The 23375-nt window shown below is 38.4% G+C and overlaps 1 protein-coding gene across 7 annotated transcripts in view; it reads right to left on the bottom strand.

Moving 5' to 3' along the window:
* Positions 1–1772: 1772 nt before the first annotated feature.
* Positions 1773–23375, bottom strand: part of STK33 (serine/threonine kinase 33) — a 147178-nt gene continuing 125575 nt past the window's right edge. For 5 of the 7 annotated variants that reach the window (XM_072794168.1, XM_072794170.1, XM_072794169.1 and 2 more), the window contains 2 exons: positions 18118–18324; positions 1773–2579 (listed from right to left, as the gene is read on the bottom strand). In XM_072794168.1, coding sequence (XP_072650269.1) covers positions 2397–2579; positions 18118–18324 — 390 coding nt within the window. In that variant the 3' untranslated portion in view covers positions 1773–2396. Of the gene's footprint in view, positions 2580–18117; positions 18325–22749; positions 22887–23375 lie in introns of those variants that run through there. The other 2 variants (XR_012015598.1, XM_072794171.1) reach the window with 2 other exon arrangements.

The raw sequence follows: 23375 nt of genomic DNA, 5'->3' as shown, positions 1-23375 counted from the left end.
TGCGTGCCTTGGCAAGAACACCTGCTCTGTACTGTCCCAGTGTCCCTCTGGGCCATGCCAAGCCCATCCCTCCATGCAAGGCATCAGAGGTGTCAGGGCAATGGCCACTGATGCCCTGGAGTTGGCCTGTTAGTCACTGAAAACCCTTCTGAAGCAGGAGAGCTACTTTTTTCATAGCCATGGAAGCAAATGGAGGGAGCAAGGCCATATACCCCCAGATGGTAAAGAGGTACAACAGTTGGGAGGAAAAGCTCAGACATGGCCTGGCCCGGGTGTTCCATACAAATAAATAACACATAAAAATAATTTGAAAATTATTTCAAAATTCCCAATTATTTGAAAATTCCCTTTAGAAAGAGTGAGCTAAGCTTCTATCAAAATGATTTTACATAAATAAAATGAAGGTGTGGACAGATGAGAGCTGACAGGATGAGGTGATGGCTGCCCAGAGAAAAGGTACAGACATGATCCCAACTTACTAGTCCACTTCACCTGTCACTAAGTGCTGAGTTCTGGACCTTTGGTCAAGTTTACAGAGCAGAGTCACTAATTCAGGACCAAAGAGAAGAAATGTGGACAGAAATTTGGATCATCTTAAATTTAACATTAGACTTCTCCAATGCATGATACTAAAGACTGTGTCACTATGAAAGTCAGAGCATTTTAGATACAGGGAATATTCCATTTTCCGGCTCAGGAATTGGACAGAATCAGAGCCACTGTCCCGGGTGGCTTTTAGGCAAGGAGACCAGGCCGCCAGCTCCTACCCCTGCCATGGGGAGGACCGCTAGGGAAGGGAAACCTCCACTTCGTCAATGAGGCCGGGCGTCTCACAGGTAAACAGGACATGATCCTCTAAGACTCGCTCGCTAAACCCTGAGAGAAGGCATAAAGCTCAGGAGATGGTTTATGGACTCCTGACGGGACTGGAAGTAATAATCAGTAAGGGGAGAAAGAACTCGAAGGAGCTGTGCCAACTCCAGCTTGACAATAAAGTCTAGGCGATTTAAATCAGGTACACTTCAGCTCGCAGATCCCCCAGGGAAGCACACTGAAGGCCCTAGGAAGATGCCGACCGAGCTGCTCAGCCAGGGCCAAACCCTACCTACGAGTGCGGTCTTTGCCCGGTTCTCAAATACAACAGGGCCTTCACGTTAAGCCCGAGAAGCACTTCTATTACCCCCAGCCACTGAGTGGATTTATATGCCAGTAGTACAAGCCCAGCAGGCCAGGCGAGGGTCATTCTGGAGGTCTACAATGATCCCGTGGGGGAGGTGGGCTGAAGCTAGGTTATTGCTTGACACAGGTAAAAGCACATGTAGGGATCCCTGGGTGGCGCAGCGGTTTGGCGCCTGCCTTTGGCCCAGTGCGTGATCCTGGAGACCCGGGATCGAATCCCACATCGGGCTCCCGGTGCATGGAGCCTGCTTCTCTCTCTGCCTCTCTCTCTCTCTCTCTGTGACTATCATAAATAAATAAAAATTAAAAAAAAAAAAAAAAGCACATGTAAACTGTCTCTTTAGGATTTGTCTGAGGGCCAAGCAAAGCATCTATTCACCCGGTTTGACCTTGAATGGCAAGATGATTTGCCCAGGTGGAAAGGAGATACCTAATAACGCCCAGAGTAATGATGCACTCCCCGTGTCCAGCTGCACGACCTCTCCCAAAGATAGGTGCCTACCTTTGCAGAAGCAGCCCAAACTCATAATTTGCATAAGGGCTTAAAGGACCCTATTATAGCCACCTCTTGTTAACATAAAAATTAACGTGCATGGGTAACATCTGTTTTTTATTGATTCAATCAATATATTGGGAATTTAGCAGCAAGTTAATGGCAAGCGGTTACAAAATCTCCTATTTTTCTACATTTAAAATAAATGGTCTTAAATAATCTATAAGCAACCTCAAATCACAAGAACACATGTGAAGGGCTGAAGCACTTCTGCTGTTATGCCTACGGCAAGTTTATTAGTGATTTCCTAACAAAATCTTCTAGTGCAAAGTGCACATAATTATTTGGAACCTCCATCGCCATGCCTGGCTCTCATTTTCTCCTACAAATAATGGTGCCTAAATATAAGAATTTGAAGTAAAACTGAGCAAGTCTGCCCACCAGCTTGCTTTGAGGGCCCGGGCTCCTCTAAACAGTTCTCAGAAGCCTCTGGAGTTGACTGAGGCCGCAGCCGGCCATCAAGCAGGTGAGTGGCGGTCCTCCCACACCCTGAGCTGCCTTGGAGATACCAGGCTGCGGGTCTGAACCGGTGCCAACACAGGGCAGGGCTCAGCGGGGCTGAAAGGCTAAAAGAGCTGACAGTCCTGTCCTCTCCCCTCCCGGCCCCTCATCCAGTGCTAGGAAGAGCAGCTCTGGGTTGGTGCTATTCATCGGTAAAGGCGACTTAGAGTTTCTTCTTGGTTCTGGGGAGGGCATTGGACTTCGCAGTGGATTTGGTTGCCCCTCCTTGGCCTGCAGTCGTGGGGGGCTCTCCTTTGAGCCCAGGGAGAAGGTGTCTGCCAGAGGGGGAAGCTGTGCACTTCGCGTCCAAGTTGTCCACGTTTTCCTTCTTACTGGTCGCAATGGGCTGGAAACAAAAGAAAAGGCCTGGATCACTTTTCAGACAGGAAGTGGTATGTAGCCATTCAAGGAAGCGAGGGACTGGGAAGTGGCCCAAGAGGCGCAAGCGGGAGCCCTCTCCCGAGGGGGGCAGGCACTGAGGACGCTGCAGGGCGTCCGAAATGCCAGAGGAAGCTCCTTCAGCGCCTCCAAGAAAAGAGGAGGGGGCAGCCCTGGTGGCTCAGCGGTTCAGCGCCAGGGTGTGATCCTGGGGTCCCGGGATCGAGTCCCATGTAGGGCTCCCTCTGCCCGTGTCTCTGCCTCTCTCTCTGTGTGTCTCATAAATAAATAAAATCTTTTTTAAAAAATATTTTATTTATTTATTCATAAGAGACACAGAGAGAGAGGCAGAGACACGGGCAGAGGGAGAAGCAGGCTCCATGCAGGGAGCCTGATGTGGGACTCCATCCCGGGACTCCAGGATCACACCCTGGGTCCAAGGCAGGTGCTAAACTGCTGCGCCACCCAGGGATCCCCAAATGAAATTAAAAAAAAAAAGAAAGAAAAAGAAAGAAGAAAGAAAGAAAGAAAGAAAGAAAGAAAGAAAGAAAGAAAGAAAGAAAGAAAGAAAGAAAGAAAGAAAGAGAAAGAAAGAAAGAAAGAAAGAAAGAAAGAAAGAAAGAAAGAAAGAAAGAAAGAAAGAAAGAAAGAAAGAAAGAAAGAAAGAAAGAAAAGAAAAGAAAAGAAAAGAGGACCGTTCGGTGTCTGGTGTGGTGCAAACTACAGGCACAATTTCCCATTCTCTGCGGCGCAAAATGAAAATAAATGCCCGGCAGTGCAAAGTGGGCCAGGGCGTTCCCGCGCTCTTCACCTCTCGGGGCTGCGGCGCCCCGCCCAGTGCTCACCCCGGCCCTCCAGGGCGCCCCCCTCCCGAAGTAGCAGCGATCACTCCTGGAGGCCGGAGCTGAGCGCAGGATTCTGGAAGGGCAGAGCCCTTGGGAGGAGGGGGCGCCGCGGGGGGGGGGGGGGGGGGGGGGCACGGGAGGATGGATGCCGCGGGCCTCACGCACACAGAATGCTCTGGAAAGGGCTCATCGCAGAGTTACTCTACAGATGAGTTAATAATCAGGTTAACAATTTTCAAAGAAATGTGAAAAGATTACAGGTGACACGCTACAAATAAACCTGGCGTTTCTTTGATCACTCGGGCTCTTGTGATACCAGTGGCGGGTTTCATGCACCGTGGTAGGCGCTTAATGTATTCGCTGATGAACGAATGGCCTCCCTGGGCTGCAGCAGAACTTCCAGGCACTTAGGATTTTTGGTAGCTGTATTTAGGGAAAGAGAAAATTCACCTGACCTTTGCAGACAGCCGCTAAATATGTGTCTCTTCAGACGTCACTCACGTATGCCTTCATTAACTGTGTCTGCTAATTCTTGAGCTCCTAATTTTGTGCATTGAAAAGTTAATTTGTATACATCTGGAAATGTAGGAAAGTCCTTTCCTCCGTCGATTTTTTTTTCCAACAAAATTTCTAGGTTGCTTCTCTGTGGATTCTTTCACGAAATAGAAAATAGTGAAGATACATCAGCATTCTGTAATACAGCTGGTACCCTCTCACTGAGAACGCCCATGTGCAGCAGTGGGGTGAGCGCTGACTCCCTTGACGTTCAGGTCTCCGCCTGGAGAGAAGCTGCTTTGTTTAGTATAGTGCTGATCCCTAAGACAGGAAACCTATCTTGGAAATTTCAATTCATAAAAGTTTTAATTCATTTGACATACAAATCCTATTAAAAGGTGAATCTAAGTGTAACCTTCTCCCTTTTGACATTTCCACCTTTTGAGCTATCATCCAAGGAGTTGAGGAAATGTTTTTCAACATGCCCACTACAACTGCTGTTCTCTAGAATAGAAACAGAGACTCTGGCATTTTCTTTTTAAAGTGTGCATATTCATATCTGGTTTAACCCTTCCCGTCTTCTCCAGGGTTCCATTTGTTAATGGACTTGAGTCACTAAAGTAGACCAGAAGTTGCAGTCACCAGGAAAAAATACTCAAAAACAGTCTCTGTGGGCGGGGCTGGTGATGTAGGTCAGATTTTCCAAAATCATAAGACGCTCTGGTATTTTCTTCTTGGGTAAGATACCATAAGATAATCCTCAGAATTTTCTGGCAAAGGGGAAGGGAAGAGAAACCTAAACCAAAATGTTTGCTTCAGTGAATATTTCTCGGTTTCATTCTAGAGCAAGATGAGAAAATGATACTCTTCAGCTACATTATTTTATTTATTCATACCTAATTTTAGTGATGTATTTTTAAAATAGGTGGCACACCCCCATGATTTCATATTCGCAGTGTTAAAAATCTCTTACCTATCTCCCAGTTAACTCAGTTCTGCCCCACATTAAAGACAACCAATACTATCAACTTACAGTGTACATTTCCAGAGAGAGTTCATGCATCTTCGAGCAAATATTAAGTGGAACCAAATAGAATTGCTAGTCATTTCTGCAGGTCAAAAACAACCTAATAATGGCGATTTCATATGGTTCAGTCTAATCCATGTATTGACATACTTTCTTCTCCCTTTTTTACACAATTGGTAGCTCACTGTAAGCACTCTTTCACACCTTGATTTTTTTTAAACTAATGATTGTCTTAAGGATCCTTCCATGTCCATATGTAAAAAGAATGCTCATTCTTCTTTTTGGTTATGCAACATTCTCTTGTCTGAAGGTACTACAATTTATTTAGTGGCTCCCTTCACAGTGGAGATTGTGGCTTCTTGCGTTTCTTTACAAGAGAGCTCAGGTTGTTTCCATTCTCTTCCCAGTACAAATAGTGAGGCTATGAATAATCTTGTACTTGTGTCATTTTGTGTATGTGTAATATATCTCCAGGATATATATTTTAGAGGTGGGACACCTGGGTCAAAATGTATATGGATCTGTAATTTTGAAAGCTATTGCCATATTGCCTTCCACTGCAGTTGTATCAACTTATACTCTTACCAGCAACGTATGAGTGCCTTCTCTTTCTCAATTTGGTATTTAATACATATTAAAACTAAAATAGTCAGCTAGATTTTAATTGAACTGCAAGCTGGCCTAAAACTGGCTACACTGACACAAATCTCAATATTTGTTCTTTTACTCTCTGGTAACATTAATGCAAATCTACACATATTTATGCAAATGTTTATTGCAAATGCTTAGAAGCTTCTGTGTTTATATGTGTACCTCGTAAAATGCTTTGTGTGTGTGTGTGTACCCGTGTACACCTTACCATTTCTCTTTGCTAATTTGCAGTTGCATTAAGTTTAGGATGCCACTGTTCAGGAGTCAGAATTGTAAGAGCTTTCCTGAAGACTCTGAGACTCCTCTCTGAAATATCACCTCTCATTGAAACTGTGTTCTGATGCTAACAAAACATGGATGCAGGCTGACCCTCATGGTATCCTTCAGATTGAGCTGTAGCTTTCTTCACCAAGAGCCATGCCTCTCATCTCCTTGAACACAAATGGCCAAGGCAAATTCCAGATTCCAACCTTTTCTCTAGGAATATAAACAAATCTTAATGTTTCAGGGATTTCCTTTGTAGGTTTATAGGGTTCTCTAAATTTTTAGGTTTCTCTTTTTCTTCTCTCATAGTTGAAGGGATTCCTCAGGGATCTATGCTGTCACTGATGCAATTTTACAGTTTTGTAAGTAACATGACAGAGAAATGAAAAGTGAAATTGCCAAGGCTATAGGAATTGCTAAGATCTTCTAGGTTATAAAACGCAAATAGAAGGTGATGATCTCCCACAAGATTATGTAGAGGGGGAGGAAGATGAGAGGGGAATTTCAATATTCAGTTCTAGGGGAAAAGAGTCTAAATGATCATTATGAGAGAGCTGGCCATCATTATCAGTCCAAGAAAGGATTTACAAATCATTATAGATTGTTCTCTGAAGATGCTGGCGCAACATACCATTGCACAGTGATCAAGAAAACCTGGCTATGATCAGAAAGCATCTTAGAAACAAAAAAAATTTCTTTTATCCTTATATAAAATCATGAAGAATTCATACCTGAAACACTGCAATCAGCTTGAACAGAGATAAAGGAACCAGAGAAGGTTTACAGACAGGTTACTAATATGATTAATGGGTGGAAGTTTCTTTACAAGAGAGATCTTCAGTCTAGAAATATAAAGAATAGAGGACATATATAATCTCACTCTGTAGAATGCAGAAGGGGAAAGATCTCAGCTCTGTGGAGCTAGACAGTGGCTGTGAGTGCTGCAATCAGGATGGTTACACCAGGGGCTGGCCCAAGCAGCATTTCAATTGTTTCTCATCCTTAACAGATTCTTACCGCTTGGGACGGTTGAAGAATAGTCAGTCCTACTGTAGGCGGGATGATGGAAAAGATGACCTTACAAGTTCCCTCCAGTTTCATTTTTTAGTAAGTCAACACCCTTGGCCTGATTTCCCCAGCTCATATTATTAATCTTGCAAAGGGGCTCCATGTGTGCAAGGGGAGATATGTAACAAGAAAATTGGGCTAAATATACATATTTCATTATTCACTGGCGTAACTTTAACCTGATGAACTCATCTGGTGATAATGGATGCAAAACCTGTAAGCTCTAGGCATATCCCTGCAAGTTAATACCAGTACATGATTACTAGAAACTGTTACCATTTCTCTGAATTTTGAGTAAAATACATGCTATTTAAGTAAAGTGGTTTATCACCATAGCAACCATTTCTAGAGTCACACATTCAAATTATAGGCCTGCACAAGGTCCAAGTGACAGAACATTCTGATACAAGTTTTCAGCTCCAGTTTTGCAATGGTCACCCACTTTCTCTCACATTCCTGTGGTTTTCAGAAGGAAGAAGGAAGGGAAAGAAAAACCAAAGGGAAGAAGGGTAATTAACTTCCAAATATATAGATTTCTTTTATAAGGCTACCTACATAAATAGCTGGGCCTTGTATGGAGTTAATGAAAATAAAATCTAACTTGCAAATTAGAGAGCGATATAAATTCCTCTTTTCTTTTTTAGTTAAACTACAATTTACATACAGTAGAATGTACAAATCTCAAATGTACAATTTGAAGAGTTTTGACAATGCATAGACCTGTATAAACAACAGCCCAATCAAGAAATAGAACAACTCCCCACAAATTTCCCTGGGGCCACATCCCACTCAACTCCCTCCCTTCCTGAGGTTACCAGTATTCTGATGTTTTTCAACATAATCACTTCTCTAAAATTTCATGTAAATGAAACAACATACAGCATGTGCTCTTGTTGTCTGACTTTTTTTGCTTAACCTGTTTTTAAATTGAAATTTGTATTGAGATTTAAAAAAAGAAACTTTTATTGAGGTAATTAGAGTCTCGTGTTATCGCAACATATGTTTTTGAGATTCATCCATGTGTTAGTGGTTCATTCCTTTTTATTATCAAGTAGTATTCCATTGTATGGATATACCACAATTTGCTTATTCCATTCTTCTATTCATGGATATTTCGGCTGTTTTCATTTTAGGGCTCTTTATATATAAAACTGCTATAAATATATTCTACCAGTACTTTTATGAACTCAAATTTGGGATTGCTGGATAAATGGTAAGTAAATGTTTAACCTTTTTTTTTTAAAGATTTTATTTATTAATCCATAGACACAGAGAGAGAGGCAGAGACACAGGCAGAGGGAGAAGCAGGCTCCACGCAGGAAGCCCGATGTGGGACTCGATCCCAGGTCTCCAGGATCACACCCCAGGCTGCAGGAGGCGCCAAACCACTGCGCCACCCGGGCTGCCCAGTAAATGTTTAACCTTATGAGTAACTGCCCAACTCTATTCCAAAGAAATGGAGCCATTTTGCAATCTATAAGCAATGTAGGAAAATTCCGAATTGCTCTAATATTTGCTAAAATATGAACTTGCCTTTTTAAATTTTGGCCATTCTAGAAAGGATATAATCATATATTATTGTGGCTTTTCCTGTTATCATTTGCATTTTCTTGGTAAATAGTGATGTTGCATACTTTTTCATATGCTTATTGACTATTAGTGTATTTTCATACCTGAAATGTCTGTTCAAATCTTACGTGTATTTTAAAAGTGGGATTGCCTTATTATTATTGAGTTGTAGGAACTGTCTCAATATTTTGGAAACAAGCCCTTTGTTAGATGTATCTATTACAAATTTTTTCTCCTGTCTGTGGCTTTCCTATTCCTTTCCTTAAGATGAGAAGATACATTTGCTTTGAAGAAGTCCATTTGATCTGACTTTAAAATGCTGCCTGGTATTCTAAGTAATCTTTGACTACTCTCTGGTTGGAAGATATTGTCCTATGTTTTCTCCTATGAGCTTTACAGTTTAGCTTTTAGATTTAGGTCCACTACCATTTCAAACTATTTTTTGTGTACAATGTAACCTGGGGGTCAAGGTTCATTTCCCCCATAGAGATATCTAACATATTACTTCAGCACTATTTACTGAAAAAGACTATCTTTTCCCCTACTGAATGGCTTTGAAATCTCTGTCAAAAATCAACCTAAGGGTGGGTCTATTTCTAGACTATATTTTGTTTCCTTGATTTGTCTATTCTTACATCAATACCACATTGTATTAATTACTATAGCTATATAGTAAGTGCTGAAACTATGCCATATAAGTTCTCCAACTTTGTACTTTTGAGTTATTTTGGCTAGTCTACGTCTTATGTATTTCCAAGCAAATTTTAGAATCATTTTGTCAATTTCTAACAGAAAAGCAAAGCCCTGGATTTTAATTGGGATTGCTTTAAAGTTATAACTCAGTTTGGAGAGAACTGACATCTCAATAGTATCAAATCTTCCAGTCCATAAACATGGTATTTCTCACCAAATATTTCAGTCTTCACAATTTCAGTGTGTCATGGGATATGGTATAAGTATTATACACATATTTTGTTAGAGTTAAGACAAAGTATTTTATGTTTTGTGATATTTTAATGGTATTTGAAGATTTTGTTTTCTAATTATTCATTCTTGGCATATAAAAATATACTTTATTTTTATACACAGATCTTGCACCCTGAGAATTGTTCAATTCACTTTTTGTAGATTCCATGGGATTTTTTTGGTACACAATCATGTCATCTGCAAATAGAGACCCTTTTATTCTTCTTTTCCAATCTATTATCTTTTATGTGCCCTGTTGCATTGACTAAGATCTCTAGTATGATATTAAAGATAAGTAGAAAAAAAAATAAAGATAAGTAGAATGGGGCATTTTTGCCTTTCTCCTACCTTCAGTTGGAAAGTGTTCAATATGTCACCATTAAGAATGATATTTAGCGGGATCCCTGGGTGGCGCAGTGGTTTAGCGCCTGCCTTTGGCCCAGGGCGCGATCCTGGAGACCCGGGATCAAATCCCACGTCAGGCTCCCGGTGCATGGAGCCTGCTTCTCCCTCTGCCTGTGTCTCTGCCTCTCTCTCTCTCTCTCTCTGTGACTATCATAAATAAATTTTAAAAAAAAATTAAAAAAAAAAAAAAGAATGATATTTAGCATTAGAGGGGATTTTTTAAATATAAAAATCCCTTAATATGTCAAAAGGACTTACCATCTGTTCCTAGTCTACTACTCATGTTTGAATGTTGAATTTCATTAAATGCTTTTTATCACAATTATTGAGATAGGCTTTTCTCTTTTACTTATTAATATGGTAAATTATAGGCTTGATTTTTGGATGTTAATCCAAACACACATCTCTGGCATATACTGTATACTTGATCATGAATGTGCTCTTTTTTTAAATATTTCTGGAATCAGTTTGCCAATATTGAGTTTGGGATTTTTATATATATATTTATGAGAGATATTGTTAACAATCTTTTTTAACAATTTTCTTTTCTTATAATATCCTTGTCATGTTTTGGTATTAAAGTTATACTTGCTTTATAAATGAATTGGTCAATATTCTCAAGAGTTTGTGTAACTAGCTTTCTTTTCTTCTGCAAATATTTACAGAATTAACTGAAGTCATTTGAAACTGAAATTTTTGTTACTGGAAAGTTCTTAATTACAGATTCAATTTTTAAAGGAAATATAGAATTATTCAGATTTTGTATTTTTGTCTATCTGCTTTGATGTTTTTTAAAGAAATCTGACCTTTTCATATAAATATTCTAACTTATTGGCACTAAGTTATTCACAATATCCTCTTATAGGAAGGGTGCTTAATTTGCTGTTCTTTTCCTAGTTTATTGAGATGAAAGCTTAGATTCATTATTATTGCTATTGTTTCAAGCAGTCAACATTATTTATATCTACTCATGTATTTACCCTTGCTGATGCCCTTCATGAACCTTCTTGTAGTCAGCATTTCCAACTGGGATCATTTTCTTTTACCTTGAGAATGTTCTCTTAGCATTTCTTACAGTAAGATACGCTGGTAACAAACTTTCTCATCTTTTACATACTTGAAAACATTTTTAAATTTTATCTTTATTTTTGAAGAAAATTATCACTACATATAGAATTCCAAGTTGGCAGTTTCTTAGTTTTGTTAATTTCCTCTTAGCACTTTAACAATCACTCCATTGTCTCCTGGTTTCCATTATTTCTGGTGGTAGATCAAATGTTACTCCTTCGATGGCAATGTGTTCCCCACTACTACCCTCCCAACCCTGGACACTTTTACAATTTTCTCTCTCTAGTCTAAAGAATTAGAGGGCAGACTTCAAAGCAATCAGACACAAGAAAGTAATGAGGGAATCCCTGGAAGGAGACAGCCAGAGAAGGGGCATCCTAAATTCTGCCCAGATAAAGAGAAATGAACTGACCTATGATTTGAACTGCTGGCTAAAAGACAATTTGCAATTCGTGTCCAACCAACTACTCGCCTGCTAAACCAGAAACATCAACACTTTTTGTAGGAAAATAGTCAAATCTGAAGTCAGCACAACATCACACTTCCAATGTCCAGGATACAATCCTAAACTACGCAACAGAAATAATGACAACAGAGACAGACCCTGAGGTGACCCAGATGTTGGAATCAGCAAACAAGGATTTTAAAGCAGGTATCATAAATTACCAATGATATAAAGGAAAATATTCTTTGAGGAATAAAGGAGATCTCTGAAGAGAAACAGAAATAATAAAACAGAATCAAGTGGAAATTTTGGAATAAAATGCCTAAAATTCAAATATTCACCAGGTAAGTTTAACAGAGAAATGGAGACTGAATCAAGCTGAAGGGAAATGATACCAGATGGAAAACTAGATTTGCAGAAAAGAAAAAAGAACATCAGAAGTAGTAAATACCTGAGTATATATAAAAGACAAATTGTCCTCTTAATTTCTTGGAAATATATATGACTATTTAAAGCAAAAATTAAAACATTGTGTTTTGTTCTGTAGCTACAATACATGTAACAATTATAGCCTAAAGGCAGTATAACAGATGAGTAGATCCAAATTAATATATGTGGAACTAAAGCAATATTTATTATAACCCGAACCAATGTATTGGTTCTCCATATAGAAAAGATACATAGCATATCCTAACAGCTACAATCCCTAAGAGGAGCTGAGCAAAAGCCAGGCTTGGGAGAGGAGGGAAATGATTTGAAAGGATTCTCTAATACATCCCTTCAACTGTGGAAGTCTGGCTAAGCTTGTGGTGAAATCTAAGCCTTATATAGAACATTCTAGTGGGAATAGTAGGGACAAAATCCAATGAATCCAAACTAGCAAGTGGCACTATAATAGCATTGGGTCAAAGAACATGTCAAGATTCATATTAGCACGGTTATTTGTACCTATATTAGTCATCTATTGCTACAGTTATGCTACTGTGTTTGGGAGGTCCCCCAAACCACCCCCAGGTTCCATGAGTCACTCGGAAGACTCACAGGATTCAGCATATAGTTGTACTCATTGCTACAATTTATTACAAAGCACAATTAACAAAGGTAAAAGCACTTGAGATGAAGTCCAGTAGAAACCAGGCTCAAGCTTCCAAGGGTCCTCTCTCAGGAGTCACACAGAATGCACTTAATTCCCCCAGCAATGAGCTGTGACAACATGTGTCAAATGTTGCCAACCAGGGAAGGTCTTAGAGACGGCACCCTGGGTTTTTATTGGGAACTGGTCATGCAGGCATTCTCTGCCTAGCACCTACCAAAATCTCAGACCCCAAGAAGAAAAGCAGGTTTCAGCAAACACTGTATTGTTTGCACAGTTTAGGCAGAATAAATCATTCTTACCAGATAATGATAGCAACCAAATCTGAGTTCCCAGAGGCCAGCCAAGGGCCAAGCCTGCAAGCAGACCTTTTCAAGGACAGCAGCTTAGATTTGCCATGTTAACTCTTTTCTGTACAACTACATAACAAATAACTATAAAAGTCTCAGTTAGCTATAAGGGTTGGCCATGCCAAGCTAGACCAGACTTCAGGTTTTGTACTGGGTTCAGGTCTGCTCCACAAATCTTCATAGTTTCAAGAACTGCGGCTCCCCACAGGCACGTGCTTCTCAGAGCAGATAGCAGAAATACAAGAGAACGAGCTAAATCATGGAAACACTTTTAAGGTCTCTACTTACATCACACCTCTCAACATTGCATCAGCCAAAGTAAGTCATATAGTTAAAACCAACATGAGTGGGATGAGAAAATATCCTTCATCTACTCTATTAGGGAGAACCACAATGTCACATGACATAGGATGTGAATGTACAAATCACTTACAGAGAGAAATTAAACAACTGGGAAAAAAAATCTAATCTATCACAGTATCCTAGGGGCCTCATGAAACTCAGAGGGCAAATTAGGTTGGAAGCATCACCTTATCACCTTTGAAAATGATTTTTCTTGGTTTGTTCATTAGTTTATTCAAAGACCTATACCCAAAGGAGATTTGAAGCTCACAGGACAAAAACATGGAATATTAGTCTATGCAAGTTCTTTAGCAACATAATAATAGAAGTAATAAAAGCTAATATTATGAACTCTTAATGTATCAAGAGTGTCACATGCATTATTTCATTTAATCCCTGGTTGCTACCATCATTATTCCCATTTTACAGATGAGGAAACTGAGGCCAAGAGGTTTGTCCAAGGTCATAAAACTTATAAATAGTGAAGTCAGGATTTGAATACAGGCAGCCTCCATCGGAGCTTGTGCTTTTATTATTATTTTTTAAAGATTTTATTTCTTTTTTCATGAGAGACAGAGAGAGAGAGAGAGGCAGAGACACAGGCAGAAGGAAAAGTAGGCTCCACGCAGGGAGCCTGATGTGAGACTCGATCCTGGGACTCCAGGATCACACCCTGGGCCAAAGGCAGGTGCTAAACGACTGAGCCACCCAGGGATGCCCTGGAGCTTGTGCTTTTAACCGTTATATTTTCAGTGCATGCCAGACTGCAAGGCTTCAATATCAGACTGGAAAAATATGCCTATATAAAAGTTGTGGAAGCTCCACCAAATTTGCACATGATTCACGTGGGCTCAGAAAGCTAAGGTTTAATTTGTCAAGAGAAGAAAATTTTTATCCTACTAAAATACCAAGACAACCTGACTCTTTCTCATAGAAATATATCAACATACCACAGTTCAACTGTTTAATTTCAATGTTATTTAAATTCAAACATTTCTTGTCTTTGAAGAACTGCTACATGAATACATTTCATTAATCAAAATAACTTTTTAAAATTTCTAAGCAACCTTGAATTTCTACTTTCTAGACTAAAGTATCTGCTACATGTACCATCTCCTGTGACACTGTAAAGGCCATATTTTCAGTCAAGAAAAATTATCATTAAAGAAGACAATCAGAAAAATCTTCCATTTTCACTAAACAAGTACATTCAAGACTGTGTTTGATAAATAATTTAACAATGAATAAGTATCTCCTTTATGAAACAAGAATTCTGTAATGCAAATATACATCCATAATATTTAGTCCCTTCCTCCATGGTTATGGGGGAATGCATTTTAATTATAGATATTCATTTCTCAATTGTTTTCTGAGCTTAACAAATAATGAAAGTATTGTACTACTTATCAGAAATCACTAAGGACATAATGTCAAAAGGCATGCTCCTGCAATAAGCAATGGTCTGCCAAGCATCTCATTTGAAGATGAGTAAATGCTGTCGTAGGAGTTGAAGTCTTGGGTCTACCTGATAGAAGGGATTAAGAACCCACTACGGGGAATTTAGATGGTTACTAAAAACACAAAACATTACCTAGATGTACTCAGCCTTATAAAACATGAGATATATACAAGAGGACATTTCTATCCTCGAAGAACATGATTACCCAAATTAGGCTAAAATTTGGAAATAAAAAGAAAGAAAAAAAAGGACATGGCCAAATGTCAACTATTTGAAGACAAGTCTGAAAAAGTATAGTGTGATAACTTAATCCAAACATGAACAATGAGGAGATGCATACTATATTTTTCCATGATGACCAGGGCATTTGGAACTAAGGATGGTTATTCAGTGAAAGAGAGTGCTTAGTTCAAGTGTTTTGATTTCACTTTCTCTGCTAATCTTCCAAGAGCTCTGCCACTTAACTAAAAAGCATGATTACCCTGGCTTATAAAAAATATAAAATCAGAGCTCTAAATGGATTTATGAGATTCCCCAAAAGAGAGAACAATGATACAACAGAAAACAGAAAACTGCTAGCAGATTTCCACTTAAATTAAAGCCAAATTTCAAAAATTTTAATGGAAAAAAGAATTTCCTTAATTTAGTAGGTATAAATTATTTATATTATCACATCAAACTGTTCGTATAATCTAATTTTAACAAACAAAATTTTCCCCATGGGAACTATTTTAATATTCATAGAATAATTTTAATAAAATTAAAATTTCACTCTTAAGAATATTAATTATTATATGAATCCTGTGTGGACTCAAGAATAAATGGCAAGCTCTATTTTCAGTTATCACTTGAGAACTTTATACTCCACTATTTACTGTTGTTAATGAAGATTTGAAAGAAAAGAAGTAATTTCTTAGCACAAGCTCAGCTTCAATATAATTAACAAAGTAATGTACTTTTTTCATAGAAGTCCAAGAAAAAACTTAATATGTTAAATATATGAGAAGTCTTTCATTTAAGGGGTAATATTTTTCAGAAAGCTCTCACACAAGGTAATGTATTCCTCCCAAGACATCACACCTAAAACCTAAGCATGGGAAAGTTCCTTAGAGGCCATGCAGGACAAACTCCTAACCATCTTGCAGGAATTCCTGCTACAGCATTTATAATAAGTAGCTTTCCAGAATCTCCATGAATATTTCCACTAACTGGGAGGTGAGGTTTACTATCCATGGTCCAGCACGTTTTATTGCAGGTGAGCTCTGACTATAGAAAAGTTCTTCCCGCTAATGAGTAGAAATCTATATTCTTAAAATTTCAACCTACCTGGTATAAAATTTATATACCACTGGTTATAGTTTTAGCATCCATAAGCACTTCAAATTCCAATTCTTCTGTTCCCTGGTTGGAAGTAGTAGCTGAGAACAGCATAGTAAGTCCCATCACTCTATGACTCGCAAGGGGAAAGGGAGGGAGGGGGGAAAGGAGGGGTGTGACAGAGCCATGGAAAAGGAGATGGAAGACAACCAACCAAATACTTGGTTCACAAAGGTCAGATTTGGTGATAAACACAGATGTAATCCAAGACTACAAAATATAAAAGATAATGTGAATGTGTGGTGTATGTATAAGTATTTGTGTTTGTATATACATATGTAGATATAGATACATGTGAGTATATATGTGTAATACATATGTCTGAGTGTGTGAGTTGACCCTATATACAGTTGACCCTTGAACAACAGGGGTTTGAACTTTATAGGTCCACTTATACATGGATCTTTTTGGATAAGTACAGCACAGCACTGTAAATGTCTTTTCCTTATGGTTTTCTTAATAACATTTTCTTTTTTTCTAGCCTACTTTATTGTAAAAATACAGCATATAATACATATAACATGCAATATATGTGTTAATTGGGTACTAATGTTATTGGAAAGTTTTTGGTCAACAATAGGCTATTAGTAGTTGAGTTCTGGGGGAGTCAATAGTTATATGCAAATTTTCAACTGCATGGGGGTCAGTGCCCCTAAACCCACTCTGTTTTTCAAGGATCAACTGTATATACATATTTGGTGTAGGTGCATGTGTGTGAGAAGGTGTATATATATATGTGTGTGTGTGCATATGAATATGTATGTATAATACGCCAAATTGGCTAACAGAAAAATCTTCAAACCGTATTCAATAAGGAAGGCAAACATGGGTTTTTAGGGTACTGTTTTTAACAATATAAAATATACACAGCTGCTAAGCACTTCAAGAGTCATGTACAGACCAAAGAGGAAGAAGGGAAGTCAACACATGTTTATATTATAGTAAAATATGATTATTTCAAAATTTCTGAGTCATTAAATGTTAAACATTATCTAGACATTTGCTATTAAATAGATGAAGTTCTCAACCAGTAAGTCAAAATCAACCAGTAGATCACTCTACTGAGTCTCTTTCTGTTGGTTTCTAGTGGCTCTATTAGCTTGGGAGGGAAAGGTCAGCACAGCACCTTCCCCTGGGTGCAGCTCAGAACCCAACCTGGCAGGCCACCTCTGCATTCTGCCTATGCTAAGCCTCAGAGAGCCAGAAAGTAACAGCTCCTCACAGGGTTCTGGGCTACCCTGAGGTGAACACAGCCCCCACTGGCAGGACATTTAATTACTGAGAAAGAATTCAAATATGTTCATTAGATTCCAAGATAAGTAAGAGAACAAACCCATGGAAAAATGTCCCACAAACATAAAACAAAAGAGAAAAGGGTTTGGGTAAATTGTTAGGGTATCTGGTTAGTAGAACACTGTCTGGAATTAATCAAAATGTTACTAAATTTTATTCACCAAAAAGAATAAAGCTCTATTCAGATCTAATAAGGCAAAATGGTAAACCTATATAAACAGTTTTAGTTATCATAAAATTGGAAGCAAATAACTGGATAATGTAATAAATCTTTTTCTATGTAATACATAAACTCATTCCAAATTGTATAACCTGGTAAAGTACAAAAATTATTAATTTTGACCCATGGGCCAAATATTGCACACATCTGTTTTTGTAAATAAAGTTTTATTGGCACATGGCCATACTCATTCATTTGCTGCCTATGCCTATTTTCATATTATAACATCAGAGTTAAGACCTTGTGACACAGACTATTATGGCCCCAAAAAGCCTAACATATTTACTCTCTGTTCCTTTATGGGAACAGTTTGCAACCCCTGCCCTACATAATCAGAGATCTTAAAATAAACATGTAGGCTACAGTGCTAAATCATGATAGTCTCAAGGGAGGAGAAGACTTTACTTGCTTTATTGTGTAGGTCCTTCTTTAGAAACAAACCACCAACAAAAAAGACAGAGATGCAAAAACTGTAGAGTTGCAATAACTTCTAAGTGTTGTGAGGGTATTTTATAGTTTGGAAAAATGAAACAATTGGTCTCCCTTCTTGCTTTGTTGGTTCCTCCTACCTGTTTTTCCTCCTCTTCATCCGAAGTGCTACTATTATCCTGGACATTTCCGCTGGGCCCGCTGGATTGATAACCTTTGAACTTTTCTTGAATGGACCAGTTGTTCTTCTCATCTGCCATGTTTTCCTCATCACTTTCTGGGTTATTTTTCCATTCTTTCATCATTTCTAACACATTAGTTGGTCTTGCTGAGGAAAGCATATTGCCCTAATATTAACAATGAATTTTCAGTGTTAAAAACAGTTTAGAAAATTGAAAAGATTTTTACATCTTCTAGTAATATATTTTCCCAAATTCAGTAAATCATATGGAATGACTATAATGCTGAATAAGCAGCAAAACTTCTGACACCCTTTGGAGCATACTCCCTACACTGACATGGCTCATGCTTCTAGACTGAGATCATATATGACATGTTAGGGTTTTGGGGGAAATATTCAAATTTGAAAGAACAATGCAACATGCTCATGCAAAGGACACTAGACATGGGAATTCCCTGGAATCCAAAGACCCCCTTACAGACCCATTCTTAGAAAACCAACAGGGAAGCAGTAAGAATGAAAAAAGTCACCCCCAGTCTAGTGGGTCCAACACTAACGGCAAGCTTATATAATATCAAAATGTTTAAGTAGGAAAGCTAAACTCATTGAGTAGTTAAACATTGTGCCTAAGAAGATAGTTGATCTGAAAGTTTTTAGTCAACTGGAAAATTTAAATATAAAGTGATCATGATTATAACTGATTCAGCAATATTAATCCCAAATATTGATTTTTATATTAACAATATTTTTCTCAAATATAATATTCCATTAAATGCCAAAAATACATGAATACAGTCTCAAATGGCTCCTCCTAGAGTAGGTATGCCTTAATATTTTTTCTCCTAATTCAGACTAGTAGAGAAAGTTTAGACAAGTTTAGATCACATTTAGATTAAAATGGGAAATTTAGGTGTGGGCACAGCTATGCAGTGATTCTACATTAATTTGGAATGTGGGTGGATTAAACCATTAAGCATCAGTGACATAGAATAGTATGAAACAGTGCACTTTAAGGGCAGCCATCTGAGTACACTGTTGAGGAGTTGTAGAGTTTAATATTTTTGTGGTTAAAGACATAGACACACATTAAGTATGGAAAGGTAATAACTGAGGCTCATTATGCAATTAATTCCTTGTGGTTCTTCTATTTCATCATGTTTTGAGAAGTTCTACATTCTTACCACTTTCATAACATCATGCTTTTGGTTACACTCTACTCATAGTATCCTCTACCAGTACACTCCCAGAATGCCCTTACCATGCCTTCTGCCAACCAATAGCATACATTTCCTCCAAGGCAGAATTTGAGAGTCATCTCTGTCAAGCATCTCAGAACTTCAAAAGTTGTTGTCAATTTAAACTTAGATGAAGTATAGATGGAGTCTCAGAGACCATAAAAGAATTGGAATTGTCTAGAATGGTAGAGTCTCTGATCTCTCATCTGAAAGAGTTCTAGCCTCCAGGACTTTGCCAATAGCCCTGCTTGATCCCTATGATCCATCTAGCCTCTATTACAACTTTCTGGTTTCATCCTGACCTTTAACCATAATTTTCATGTAATCACAATATCCAGGCTCCTCGAATGCTAGTACACAAAACTCTGCCTCAGCATGATTCTTTCACTAGCAGACAATCTGATATTATCTATGTCTGTATTTCCAGTCCACAAATGCTCTTCCCTAATAAACTTTCTATAATTCGTTGAAGACGGTAGTAGTCACTAGCGCTGCTCACCTAACACTCCTTTCTTCTAGGCATGTTATAGAATTCTGCATCTCTATCCCTTTTGGGATAGGATTATGTGACTTGTTTTGGCCTGTGAAATGTTATTGGAAATAGTATATATCACTTTTGGGTGGAAACTATAAGAGACAGCGTGCAATTTATCATGTTCCCAATTCCTACCTTAGTAACTATAGAAGCATAGAGATGGAGCCTCCCTCAGCCTGGGTCCCTGAGTGAGGACAAAGTAAAAAAAAGCCTCCTCCCCTCCTCCCAGCCAATGTCTGATGGAAAGCATCGAGACCACTGAGGTTTGGGGGTCATTTTTAATCAAAGCATAATTTGGCCTATCCTGATATAAACAGCAAATTAAACATTTGCATTCTTAAGTCACTTCCAGAAAGCCTTAAAATGAGTGAGCTTGGGCAGCCCCAGTGGCTAAGTGGTTTGGCATTGCCTTCGGCCCAGGGCGTGATCCTGGACACCAGGGATCGAGTCCCACGTCAGACTCCTTGCGAGCCTGCTTCTCCCTCTGCCTGTCTCTCTCTCTCTCTCTGTCTCTAATAAATAAATTTTAAAAACTTAAAGAAAAAAGAGTGAGCCCACTATACAACCAGCATACCCAACAAAATTGTACAGAAATCACACCCCATCAGTACCATCTGATAGCCCATTTATTTGGGCAGTCCTTACTTTGCACAGCATATATCAATATATGAATTTCAATCATCATAACTTAGATAAATAGTATCAGTCCCCAAACAACACAGTTCAAATTTCAGTCATCATGGTAAACTAACAATAATTACATAAAGTTCAAATTTCCCTGCTAGCTCTTCAAGCCACAATCACTATGTAAATTACAGATTGTATGGTGATCAGTGGCAAAACATGTCACTTCTTTCACAGTCTGTTGGTGATGGGACACTAGGCATCTGCTATTCAATTCACACACAGGCAGCAAACTATGCAGTTGTGTTGCCTCCTTGCCTCCCCAGGAATTTGCCAGCTAAGATGAAAGGGCAGCAAATAAGTTAAAAGTGATCATGCTGGAAGTGAAATATTTAAATCAAATGTCAATAGAGTAATAAAAGAAGTAGTTGACCTTGGAAACAGTGACACTGCCACCATTTGAGAGAACCTAGATGTTTAACCAAAGGAACTTGGCAAAGGCAAATTTATAAACATAAATGAGAAGTGGTGTGCAGAAAGGACAGAGGTGCTCCAGAGAAAGCCATGCTTGCAAAGAAGGTGACATTTGAATACTTTTCAAAGATAATTCATTACACTGAAAGCACAAAGGATAAAATGTTGGAAGCCGATCCAAACTTAGAAAATAGTATTATATAACTCAGCAAAGCATAAAAAAGATGCTCCTCTCCATATTGTAAGTTATGTGACAAGCAAAAGAAGGTAAGCACTGTTTAAGCTAATTTTGATTAAGTTTTTATTGAAAAAATAAGATACTTTCATTCTTGATATTTCTAATGTTTTAATTTACAACGTACTAAGAAAAATATGTTTTTCTTTTGTTTCATTTTCTAAGTATTATAACCAACAGTTAGTTTTCATCATTTAACAAAAAAAATTAGGGACACCTAGGTGGCTCAGTGGTTGAGCACCTGCCTTTGGCTCAGGTTGTGATCCCGGTGGTCCTGGGATAGGGTCCCACATTGAGCTCCCCACAAGGGACCTGCTTCTCCTTCTGCCTATGTTTCTGCCTGTCTCTCTGTGTCTCTCATGAATAAGTAGATAAAAAATCTAAAAAAAAATTTTAAGGGCATGGAACAATTCTAATTTCCCCCAATGATTATTAAGATCGCTTTGCAGTTTCAACCTGCATTGTTATTCTTTATGGTCTTGCACTACTATACAAAGCAAGGATTCTCTGTATTATCTTGAATCTGCATCTCTAGCGAGTTTTCAAATGCTTGTAATACACTAAGAGCTTGATGACTGATACTCTATATACCTAAAGTAGAGTGCCTTTGTACTCAAAGAAATGATCCTATTTCTCATTCAAAGAGACTGTGAAGAGGAGAAAGGATTCAGAATAGGACATTATCCCCTAAGAAATACCCTACTATTTAGAAATCCTTAACTCTTTGCTTCCTACATTCATGTGTGATATCAAACAGGGTACAAATGGTGATACCAATTTCAGACTTTCCCTGCTGTCTAAATCCAGTCAATAACTTACTAGACTACTCCCTTCTTGCTTGCCAGTGGCTGGAGGAGGAATTCCATCAAATGCTTGGACTGACCAATGAATAGGTGGCCCAGGACTATGTGACATGAGATTTCTAGGCTCAACAGAAATTACAAATGAACCAACCAACAAAAATGGGCAGAATTGTTAAGACAGACACTGCCATTTCACTATCTGAATTCTCTTTACTGGCTATAATCAGGGGTCAGACATTGAACTCAACAATTGTGAAGTAGTAAATGGCAAGAAGGCAGCAGTAACAGGCCAATAATCTGAGGCTTTCAATAGTAGAACAGCAACCTTGGTTACTAAACTCTTCCTCTTGTTTAACTAATGGATGGCTGAGGCTATTTTATTTTGAAAAATAGAAAAATGAATACTCATGGAGAAGCAGCATTGGCAAAAAATTAGATTTGGATGTAATACCTTAGTATTAAATGGAGACCACAATTGGAGACCTAAATATAGGTCCCTCTCTAGCATACTTTGCCTTTTCAAGGACTATGACTATCAGTATTTTATAAACAATATAAGTATTTAATGAGTATTTTTGAATGAACCAAAGAATGAATGATATTTATGAGCTGGAATGAGGTGGTATGACACATAAAATTGGCAGAGCTACAGGTGCTTGGGTGGCTCAGTTGGTTAAGCACCTGCCTCCATCTCAGGTCATGATCTCAGGGTCCTGGGATCGAACCCCATGTTGGGCTCCCTGCTCAGTGGGCAGCCTGCTTCTCCCTCTCCCTCTGTCCCTCCTCTCCCTCTGCTCTTCCTCTTGCTTGTGCTCTCTCTCTCTGTCAAATAAATATATAAATAAATATAAGTAAATAAATAAATAAGCAAAGCTAAAAGGAAACATTCTAGATCTTTAGCTTTTCGTTATTTCTACTTTTTGTAAATAGCCAGAACTCTTCATTTTGTAATGTTCCTCAGAGTAAGTTTGTTTTGTTTTTGTTTTTTCCCTTGAGTATAGTTGACACCTAGGAATAAAATTTTTCATTAGGAAAATGGAATAGTCACTTTATTTTTAAAAACATAAAAGGATGTTCAACTTCACAAAATTAAGAAAACCCAAATCAAAACAATGGGATGCCAATTTTCACTTAATAGATGGATGTAAATTTAAGTTAGAGAATACTGTGTGTTGGTGAGGGCGTGGGGAAATAAGCTTTCTCATTTACTTGCTTTTTATGAGAGGGTAAATTAGCAAAAACCTAACAAAATGTATAATGCATATTCTCTTTGACCAGTAAGAGTCCACTGTGAAGAATTTATCTGATAAC

This window comes from Canis lupus, chromosome 23, assembly GCF_048164855.1.
Source record: "Canis lupus baileyi chromosome 23, mCanLup2.hap1, whole genome shotgun sequence".
In the NCBI taxonomy this organism is placed as follows: domain Eukaryota; kingdom Metazoa; phylum Chordata; class Mammalia; order Carnivora; family Canidae; genus Canis; species Canis lupus.
The sequence above is the reverse complement of the archived record's forward strand: the minus strand, read 5'-3'. Positions and strand labels throughout refer to the sequence as shown.